The sequence below is a fragment of the Chelonoidis abingdonii genome, chromosome 3, assembly GCF_003597395.2.
Source record: "Chelonoidis abingdonii isolate Lonesome George chromosome 3, CheloAbing_2.0, whole genome shotgun sequence".
NCBI classification, from domain to species: Eukaryota; Metazoa; Chordata; order Testudines; family Testudinidae; genus Chelonoidis; species Chelonoidis abingdonii.
In genome coordinates this window covers 154,960,277-154,970,569 of record NC_133771.1, presented here as the reverse complement: position 1 = coordinate 154,970,569, position 10,293 = coordinate 154,960,277, and the positions used below count along the sequence as shown (strand labels likewise).

General features: G+C 50.1%; 2 protein-coding genes across 10 annotated transcripts in view; one reads left to right on the top strand and one right to left on the bottom strand.

The window, feature by feature from the left end:
• TMEM63B (transmembrane protein 63B) overlaps positions 1 to 9,878 on the bottom strand; it is an 87,040-nt gene extending 77,162 nt beyond the window's left edge. For 2 of the 3 annotated variants that reach the window (XM_032770432.2, XM_032770435.2), the window contains exon 1: positions 9,686 to 9,877. The gene's annotated coding sequence lies outside the window, so the exon portion shown is untranslated. Of the gene's footprint in view, positions 1 to 9,681 lie in introns of all 3 variants that reach the window. The other variant, XM_032770434.2, reaches the window with a different exon arrangement.
• Positions 9,879 to 9,959: 81 nt separating this feature from the next.
• The window catches only part of MRPL14 (mitochondrial ribosomal protein L14), a 15,100-nt gene continuing 14,766 nt past the window's right edge, over positions 9,960 to 10,293 (top strand). For 2 of the 7 annotated variants that reach the window (XM_075064260.1, XM_032770442.2), the window contains exon 1: positions 9,964 to 10,077. In XM_075064260.1, the coding sequence (XP_074920361.1) occupies positions 9,983 to 10,077 (95 nt within the window). In that variant the 5' untranslated portion in view covers positions 9,964 to 9,982. Of the gene's footprint in view, positions 10,078 to 10,293 lie in introns of all 7 variants that reach the window. The other 5 variants (XM_032770440.2, XM_032770439.2, XM_032770437.2 and 2 more) reach the window with 5 other exon arrangements.

Below are 10,293 nucleotides of genomic sequence, written 5' to 3'. Positions count from 1 at the left end.
TTGTGGAACTCCTTACCTGAGGAGGTTGTGAAGGCTAGGACTATAACAGGGTTTAAAAGAGAACTGGATAAATTCATGGAGGTTAAGTCCATTAATGGCTATTAGCCACGATGGGTAAGGAACAGTGTCCCTAGACTCTGTTTGTCAGAGGGTGGAGATGGATGGCAAGAGAGAGAGAGATCACTTGATCATTACCTGTTCACTCCCTCTGGGGCACCTGGCATTGGCCACTGTCGGTAGACAGGATACTGGGCTAGATGGACCTTTGGTCTGACCCAGTATGGCCGTTCTTATGTTCTAATTTGTAAGCATCTAAAGGATAATAGGGTAATAACTATCGGCCAACATGGAATTGCCAAGAACAAAACGTGCCAAACCAACCTAATCTATTTCTTTTACAGCATTACTGACTTAGTGGACAGAGAGGAGAAGCAGTACATGTGATAGAACTTGATGTTAGTAAGGTTTTTGACACATTCTCATAAGCAAACTAGGGAAATCTGGTCCAGATGAAAGTACTATAAGGTGGGTCCACAACTGGTTGAAAGGCCATACTCAAAGAGTAGTTATCAGTGGTTTGCTGTCAAACTGGGGGATGTATCTTGTGGGGTCCTGCAGGTCTATTCTGGGTCTGTACTATACAATATTTTCATTAAAGAGTAAGGTAATGGAGTGGAGAGTATGCTTATAAAATTTGTGTGTCACTCCAAGCTAGGAGAGGTTGCATGTACTTTGGAGGACAGGATTAGAATTCAAAATGACCTGAACAAATTTGAGAACTGATCTGAAATCAATAAGATGAAATTTAATAAAAACAAGTGCAAAGTAATTAGGAAGGAAAAAAATCAAATGCAAAAAATACAAAATGGAGAAAAACTGGTTAGGTGGTGGTGCTGCTAAAGAGATCTGGGGGTTATAGTGGATCACAAATTGAATATATGAGTCAACAGTGTGATGCAGTTACAGAAAAGGCTAATATTCTGGGATGTAATAACGGGAAGATCACTTGTAAGACATGGAAGATAACTCCTTTGCTCTGCTCAGCACTGGTGAGGTTTCAGCTGGAATATTGTGCCCAGTTCTGGGTGCCACACTTCAAGAAAGATGTGGACAAATTGGAGAGAGTGTCCAGGGGAGAGTAGCAAAAATGATAAAAGGTTTAGAAAACCTTATCTATGAGGAAAAGCTAAAGAAACTGGGTATGTTTAGTCTTGAGAAGAGACATCTGAGGGGGGACCTAAGAACAACCTTCAAATAAGTTAAGGTCTGTTATAAAGAAGACAGGAATCAATTGTCCTCCATGCCCACTGAAGGTAGAACAAGAAGTAATGGGCTTAATCTGCAGCAGGGGAGATGTAGGTTAGATATTAGGAAAAACTTTCTAACTAAAAAGGTAGTTAGGCACTGGACTAGGTTACTAAGGGAGGTTGCAGAATCCCCATCTTTGGAAGTTTTAAAGAACAGGTTAGCAAACACCTATCAGGAACAGTCTAGGATTTAGGTATAGCTGATCCTGCCTCAGCATGTGGTGGGGATAAGGGGGTGTCTGTGTGGACTAAAAGATCTCTCAAGGTCCCTTCCTTTCTAGGATTCTATTCTTATACCTTCTGAGTTGCAAAGCTGCTTCAAGGACACTCCTACTTTATCCTGATACGATCATAGGATTAATTTGTTATCACTGTGCTTGGAGAGATCCACATTGCTGTTTCACTTGACACTCCCTTTGGACACACTCCCCCTCCCCCTTACAATTACATCTGATACCTCCTGGAATACTGATCTTCCAACAAGGACACAAGAACGATCTTTGCAGTTACTTCCCATAAGTCAAAATTTTATTCCCATTCAAATAATGGAACAAAGATTCAAAGGAAAAAAAGAAATAATTAACCACTGAGGGAAGGGATAGGCGGAGTTTCAGAAGTATAAATAAGCACCCAACTCCTACTGACTTTCAAAACAGGAATCAAGAGCCTAATTGAACTTTGTAAATCCCTCCCTTCCCATAGAAGATAATGAAACATGTCTTGATACTACAGCACACCACGAGCAACAGGCAGCATGGATTTATCTATGAGATCTTGCCAGACAAATGGGATCATGTTTTATTTTGAATAGTATTAAAGTATTAGTGGACAAAGGAAAAGTTGCACCCTAATATAGCTGGAGTTTAATAGAGCATTTGCGGCAGCGTTCCAACAGATCTCATTCTCAATATTAATTCAAACAGGCTTGAATAGGAACTCTATTGCGTACACTGGAAACTGGACCCTAAACAATGGGGAGCTATAAATGACAAGATAGTGAATTGAGGATTGTGGTCTAGTGGGGGTTGCAAGGACCAACGTTAAGTTTGGTTTCATCTGACCTCACTAGCAATCTAGAAGACTAGCTTGGTGTGTGTTGGGAAGGTGGTATGTGCAGTACTGGGACCTGTGTTGACTGCTCTCAGAGATGCCATGGAGATGGGCACACTACAGAAAATCTAGGAGCTGGAATGTAGGTGGGTAGGGCTGCATACACCGCGAGGTACGGATAAGGTGTATGTGTAAAAGGACTGAACACTGCAGAACAATTCTGGATGGACAGACAGCAGAGCTGCCTGGACTGAAGGAGCCACCATGACTGTACCTCCCATCTGATGACTCAACAGTAACAACAGGCAAGGAGGGAATTTGGCTGAGAGGGAAGCAGATAGTGAGGCAGCTGCCTCAGGAAGAGTGGAGGGACTCCTGCTGGAGCTGGAGGGACTTCCTGACTGATAGTACTTCCCCCTCTTGTTGCTGTAAGAACAAGGAGGTTCAATGGCTAACAGAGAGGGGAATTACAGGACATGCTCCCTCTGCCTGCTAGCCTAGGAGCTCAGTCATGTGTCCCAGTACATTGGGCCCAGCAGGGAAGTTCCCAGCAGATTACAGAAACCAGGCTACATTCTGGATGGTGGGGTGACACTTCCTGTGCAGGACCAACCAGCCTGGATGCAGAAGGGCTCTGCATGTGGAAGCAAACCCTCTCCCCAGCCTTTGTTCCCACAGGCTTCATTGTCTTATAAGCACACACAAAGCTGTTAAGTGTACAGAAAGGAAAGTAAATCAGTTCTGGCACCTTGGCATGTGAGTCTCACCAGATTACTCCCCTTTGACTCACGGACAATGTGTTAATTATATGTCAGTAAGTGGGTCTTAGGGTTCATTTACACGAGCCAGTCACTTGTTTCACCTAAGGTGCGAACTTACACCAATATAGTTAAAGCAGTGCAATCCCCCGTGAGGACACAATCATTTTAGTTTTAGAATGGCTTTTTTGGGACTAAGCAAACTCTAAATAAACCACTCTTAATCTGAAATAAGAATGCCCACACAGAGGATTGCACCAGTTTAACTAAACCAATGCAAGTCTGTGTATAACCGAGGCCATAGTCTTAGGGAGTCCAAAAACTCCTCAACAAGCATAAGTGACACGTGTGTGTATGGCGGAGGGGACGGGGGAGGGCGAGGGTGGAAGGGATGTTAGTTACATTAACTTCATCTCACCTTTGAACCTCCATAGCCCACCAGCTTTGCATGGAAGGAGACAATGAGTCTCAGACAAAGGGTTACCTAGATACTGTGAACAGAGCAGAGGCAGCAGAGACCTTTGGGATCTGAAAATACCTGCACCTTTGGTGAAATAGCCTGAGATGGTAGCAGGAGGATTGCTAAAGCCACATTTCCTTGGGAGTTTCTATCAGGTTCTAGCCCCAACCGTGAATACGATACCTTGGTGACTATTTCACAGAGCAATAAGCATTGGCCTGTTGCCATCTGAGCTTCCCCTCTGCAAGGGAGTCCAGTGGTGAGCCCAGAGTTCCTATTTTGCTCACTGACTTTGAGAGGCTGCTGGGGTGATTCAGGGACAGTGACTGCTGAAGATCTCTATTAGTAAATTCAGGATGGACCAGCACATGATCCTCTCCTCTGTTGGCACTGGAGTTTTCAAACTTCACCCAACCTAGAGCTGCAGCAGGAGACGAGCAAATTGGAGCTGTCTTCCTTCTCAACACACAGTTGGTCATCAGAGACTACAGAGTGCAGCATGCAGTGCTCTCTCTTGATCCAAGCAGCCTGGCCGTATTGCATGTTGGGACTCAGGATCTTCAGAGATCACATCTCAGACAGGCAACCATGTGCCACATTGCTTGTGAGTCACACTCCACCCTCTGCTGGCACAGCCAGCAAACCTGCAACTGGGACGGCAGGTGAATGCAGCTATTCACAGATCCCTTGCAATCATGGTGGGGCTGCTTTGTTCAGCATGAGCCAGAACCATGGCTGATAAAGAGTCTGTAGGTTCCCAGCTCCCTCACCTCCAAGAGAGAATCCCAGGAGCTCCTCACATCTGCAGACTCCTTTCAGGGAAGAGGAGGGGCTCACAACCGGCGAATACATTACAGAGAATCAGAGGAATCAAGGGTGAAAAGAAGAGGCTGAAACGCAACAAACAGAGCACATCCAATACGAGAGCATGTGGGACTAGCCTGGAGAGGGTGGTTGTTTCAGAGAGAGATCAGATCAGTAGCATTGAGGTTGAACAGACAGAGAACAGGAATCTCACTATCCAAGGGTTCAAGGCAGGAGCAAAGAGGTCCACACAGGTCACTTCTCTAGGAGGAGACTAGAGGGGAGGGGAGTATGAAGAAGAGACTTGATTGAGATCACTGTACTGAATGATCATAGAGCAGTTGCTCTGGTACCTGGAGCTTTCAGAAATAAATACTAGCTGCAGTTCTCCTATCCTCTAGAGATAATGTAACAAGTCTTTGGGATCATGGCCATGCACAGTGCCCAAGGAAGAGCACCTCCTTCCCCTAAAGTAGTGACATTAGCACCTTCCCAGAACAGACCTCACAAGTGGGGCTCCTCTAAACTCATTCATACATTAGTAAGAGGTTGGTGGGGGGAGAAGGAAGGCAGGGGTATCTCTGTGGATCTGGGGAAGAGCAGGAACAAGCACTGCCTGCTAGGTCTGTGTGAGGCTGTATGATGGGGTGCATGTGAAGAGGAATTATGGAACAGAGAAGAATTAACAAGGTATGTTACAGGATGGAGAACAAAATTCTACACTTTACACTGTGGGTCATGGGTTCCCTGCTGCTAATTTGCATTGAAACAAGTAGCTGATGCCCAGACTAACTCTGGGACAAGAATAAATTGAGAGGGAGGCTCCAGGCTGGGGCAGGGGGTTGGGGTGCAAGGGAGTGAGGACTCTGGTTCGGGGTCTGGACTCTGGGGTGGGGCTGGGGATGAAGGACTCGGGATACAGGAGATGGCTCAGGGCTGAGGCAAGGTGTTGGGCGGGGTCCTGGCAATGCTTACTGCAGCTCCCAGGAAGTGGCTCCTAGGTCCCTACAGCACCTAGGTACATGGGAAGCCAGGGAGGAACCATGACCAATGGGAGCTGTGGAGCTGGTACTCAGAGAAGGGGCAGCATGCGGAGCCTCCCTGGCAGCCCATGCGCCTAAAGGACCTGATGGCCACTTCTGGGAGCAATGAGGAGCCAGGGCAGGCAGGAGCCTGCCTTAGCCTCAGGCCCCTGCCGTGCTGCTGACCAGACTTTTAACAGCCTTGACTGGAGCCGCGAGGGTCCCTTTTCGACCAGAATGAATAGCTGGCAACCCTAAGCTTAACTGACTCCGTAACTCCTGTTCTTTGGGTGGGGGGAGGAAATGCTTCCATGGGGCAACTTTAGCACTTTGTCGCCGGTAAATCCCTCTATACAGCATGTGCACTTCTACTCATGCTCAGTGCTGCACTGCTGAGAAGTTTCAGGTACCCTTTCTGCAAGCGTACACAAGCCTGAAAGGGAAAGCTTTTCTTGAAGCCACACCGTCAGCCAGTCCAATTATTTCCCTGAGCTGCAGTATCTCCATAGTCTCAGATTAGAGCTCTGAATGTACGGTCCCCACCCATTGAGGTGGTGACAGTTGGGCCTATTCAGCTGTGGCAGTGAAATGCATTCCTCCTGGCGTCCAGCCCATCCACAAGCCTTTCAGATACAGCAGAAAGCAGGAGATTCAGCTCTGCACTGACCAGACCTGCTCAGTTTCATGCGGCATCTCAGAGAAAGTGCAGTTGCAACATTAAGAACTGCAACCATCCCGCCCCTGCCCCCCGGCCTCCGAGTCATCATGCACGTTCTGGGACTCTGCCGAGCCAGTTCAGGGGTAGAAGTCCTGTCCTTTCAATTCCAGCTTTCCACGGGCCTTTAGTTTCCTTCCTGTGGTCAGCAGATCATGTGGAAAATACAGAGCAGAAAATATGCATCAAGAATTGGATCCTATTTGCGCTTTTCTCTCCTTGCCGTGGCTATGCCAGCCAGCAGATCACAGGACTGGGTCGAGGGCATGGAGACTCCTACATGGCACACATTGGGAGCACCAGCCTCCTGCGTCCTCCTAGGCATCCCCAGAAATCCCAGCTGCCATCTGCTCTAACAGCTTCCTGTGAGCAGCCTCACCGAATTTTAGATCGGAAACTGGCCAAGGATTTCCCATCATTTAGTTCCCCACTCCTGATCAGAGTTTCCAGTCCCCTTTAGAAGCTCCTCACTGGAGTTTGCTTCCTTAGCAAAGCTCTTTGGGGCAGACGCAGGCCTGGATTTGTATGCACCACGCAGCACTGAGCATACAAGAAAATAACAAACCACTCTTCACAAAATGGGCTTGGCTGCAGACCAGTTTGTTATAGGGTCTGCTTGTGAGCGGGGAGCCAAGCAGGATCGTTTGGGACAACTTGGTGCTGGGGAGGGGATGGGAGCGGGGGCGTCCTCATTGCTGTCAGGGTAGCACAGGGGTCCAGGGCTGTGTTTGCTGGCTTGTAACCATGGGGACAGAGATGCAGGCTGGCATGGTTAGCACACATTTTAAAATAAAACATCCAGACGCTTGAGCTGAAACAAGAATAAGGTTACACGGGCCCAGGGGGGAAAGTAGGGTAGATTCTGGCCTCTGTCCAGCCTGTTTATTGATTATTTGTCTAATGCTAAGTTGGCCAAGGCACTTCACAGGCAGGAATATGCAAAGCCTTGAAGGGCTAGCAATCAAATGACACAGCTTCCAGATGAGTTAGGGGAAAGGGCTGCAGCAGGATCCCAGGGAGCGACTCTTCCTGTTCAAAGGGGTAGCACCAAGGCCGTGTGTTTAGATTTGCTCTCATCTGTTTTGTTCCCATGTTTTGGAAGGCAGCTCTACAGTGGATAGGCTTTGCCAATACATTTATTAAAGGCCATAGATGCAGTTCAGGGGGTTGTGCTCTCCCAGGACTGCTAACCAGAAAAACCTGGAAGCAGATTTATCCCAAGCTCCAGAAAGCCATGGTGTGGGAGGGGAGGCATCAGATTCCACAGCTCACAGATCCTTTGATATGCAAACTGACTTTTGGAGCTGCAATCATTGCTTGCCTGCGATTAACTCAGTAGGGGGAAGGGGGTCCCAAACAGAGGCTGGTAACTAAACAGGGGTTGGAAAATAAACAGCAGTCCCAGGGCTGGACATAGTTACATCCAACAGAGCAGATCCCAGTTGTCTTAGCTGTAATGTTGAGGTGCCTCCTGCAGGGGCTAAAGGCTCATGGGGCTCAGGCTGCAAGGCTATAAAACTGCAGTGTAGATGTTTGGGCTCAGGCTGGGCCAGGGCTGCCCAGAGGATTCAGGGGGTCTGGGGTCCTCGGCAGCAGAGGGCCCCCCACTTCGGCGGTAATTCGGTGGGAGGGGGTCCTTCCGCTCCGGGACCTGCTGCCGAAGTGCCCCGAAGGCTCGCGGTGGGAGCCCCCGCTGCCGAATTACCACCAAAGACCCAGCACTTTGGCGGCAGGTCCCGGGGCGGAAGGACCCCCGGCCGCTGAATTGCCGATGACGACCCGGATCGGAAGAAGCTATGGGACCCCCGGAGCGAGTGAAAGACCCCGCTCCAGGGGCCCTGAAAAACTCTAGTGGGGGCCCCTGCAGGGCCCAGGGCAAATTGCCCCACTTGCCCCTCACTCTGGGTGGTCCTGTGCTGGGCTCTGGCATCCAGAACGACAAATCTGAACAAAGCTGGGTTTCAACTCCACTCCATTTAATAATACATAATACTGTGCACATATCTGGTACTGTACATGGCTCAACATTAGCTAATTCATCACTGGGGGGGGGGGGAAAGAGCAGATCAACACTATGAGATGGTGACCCACATTAGCACACCACGACCTGGAATAAAATTAGACAACGTTGCAGTCATTAATGGAAGGAGGGAGGTTAAAATGCACAATTCTCAAGTCACAACAAACAGGAATGGCAGCAGCTCAGGATTCAAACCACAGCTCTCCTGGTTGCCTCCTTTGCTTTTAAGCCAATTTTTTATTTATAGCAGAGCAGCAGGAGAAACACAGCCTGGAAGAAAGTGAAGCGAAGGAGGAGGAGGTGGTGGTGAAGCACTAGTGAAAGGAGAGAAGAGAAAAGGGGTGGGGAGAAGAAGTAAGCAAGTAAATAGCTGAGATCAGTATGCAGCAGATAAAGGGTTTAGCAGGTGTAATCTAGCTTAACGTAAAATAATTTCTTTGCACCTTGCTTGGGATGAGAAGAATAGTTGCCCCATAGAGTCCAAACCAGCCAGAGGAAAGCATCTCTGGTGCCTCGGTGTCAGGTCCCTGACAGAGATCTCAGCTGTTTGTTAGCTGCACTCTCATTGCCTCAGAGTCTTTTCAGTCCAGCCAGGCACCATTCAAAGGATCGGCCTGACTGACAGACAACAAGCTACTGGACAGAAGCAAGGAAGTTCTTTAGCTCCCTGAAGATGCAGAGTGGATTCAACTTTGACTGCGGAGGATGATGGTGGATTTTGCCTCCAGAGCCCTGGATCTTCCCAGGAATACGGTTGCAGTCGGAAGAGCTGCTCTGGAGTGGGACTGTAGCATGAAGCAACTCCCCTCAACTACACCTTCCATCAGGGAGAAGGAGATTGTAGCACCATGAACCAACATCACATCACACTACCCCACCCCACCAAAAGGGGAGAACAACAAAGAAGCACTCAGCCTCCTCTTGCCATCTTGATTCACAAACACACACACCGCCTGACAGTAAAACCTGGATCAATCCTAACACCCAGCCTCAATAGCATGAAAATACAGCGTTTCCTCCTTGGCGATTTGCTTTTGACATTGGGGGAGAGTTAAGGAACTGCAAGCAGACATGGCTGGGCCAGGTAAAACAAAAAAAAAAAAAACGCTAAAAAAATGGTTAATGAGTCATTGTGTTTATTTCGATGAGGCTAGTGTGTGCCAGCGGGCAGCCCTGGATACCTTGTATCCCAGCCTCTGAGCCCGCTGCTGGGCTCCGTAAAGGTGTGTGAGGTGAATCACACATGAGGCAAATGGGGCATTTGCAGGAGCCACCTCCCTAGCGATCCCGCTTCCATTGTTCCAGAGGCAGGCAGGCTAAGCGACGCGCACACCCACAAATCTATTGGAAACCGATCCTGGAGCGGGGACGGAGAGAGCCGTTCCCACGGGCGGGAGAGGTGCACACACACAGAGGGAGACATTCACATTTCCAGGCTGCCTTGGAGACAGGTCCTTGTAGCTGCTGCTGCAGAGGGAAGAAAGGCAGGGGGGCGGAGGGAAGGGAAAGGGACGAGCCATTGCAATGCAGTGTATGCCAGGCTACTCACCCCAGTGTCAGACACGGACCGGCTCCCCACTCCTTCCGCTGGACTCCCCAAGGGCTCCAGCTGGCCCCTCCGAAGCAGGAAGGGCAGCACCCCACTCACACACAGGAGGCGCCCCAACCCCACACCAGCTCAGACTCCAGCCACTGCCTAGCTCAGCTGGAAGAACAAGGAGGAGGAGACACGGAGCGAGGGGGCGTGGCCTCCCCATGCGCAGGAGGAGGTGGCTGTGGTGGTGGGAGGGGCTATTCCGGCGCTCCTCTCCAGAGGCTGATGCGCATGCGCCCCTCACCTCGGGCGATGGGATCATTCCCCTCTCTGCCGGCACAGGCTCCCTCTTTTGCGCATGCGTCCTGGGGATCGAGCCGGGGGCGCGGGGAGCCTGCGGCCTGTGAGTGACTGGGGGAGCGGGGCGCGCGCTGGCCGCCGGCCATGCGCGGAGGGAGGATGGGGGGAGACCCGGACTCCTGGGTTCCTCGAGTGGCCTTGGGCCAGCGCCCGCTGCCCGCCCCGGCGGTGGTGGATCCGCCCTGGGGTTGGCGATGCCTGGCCCCGGGAGGGGCCCGTTCCCTGCGCCACGCGGGGCAGCCAGAGCCGCCCTCCCCGGCCGG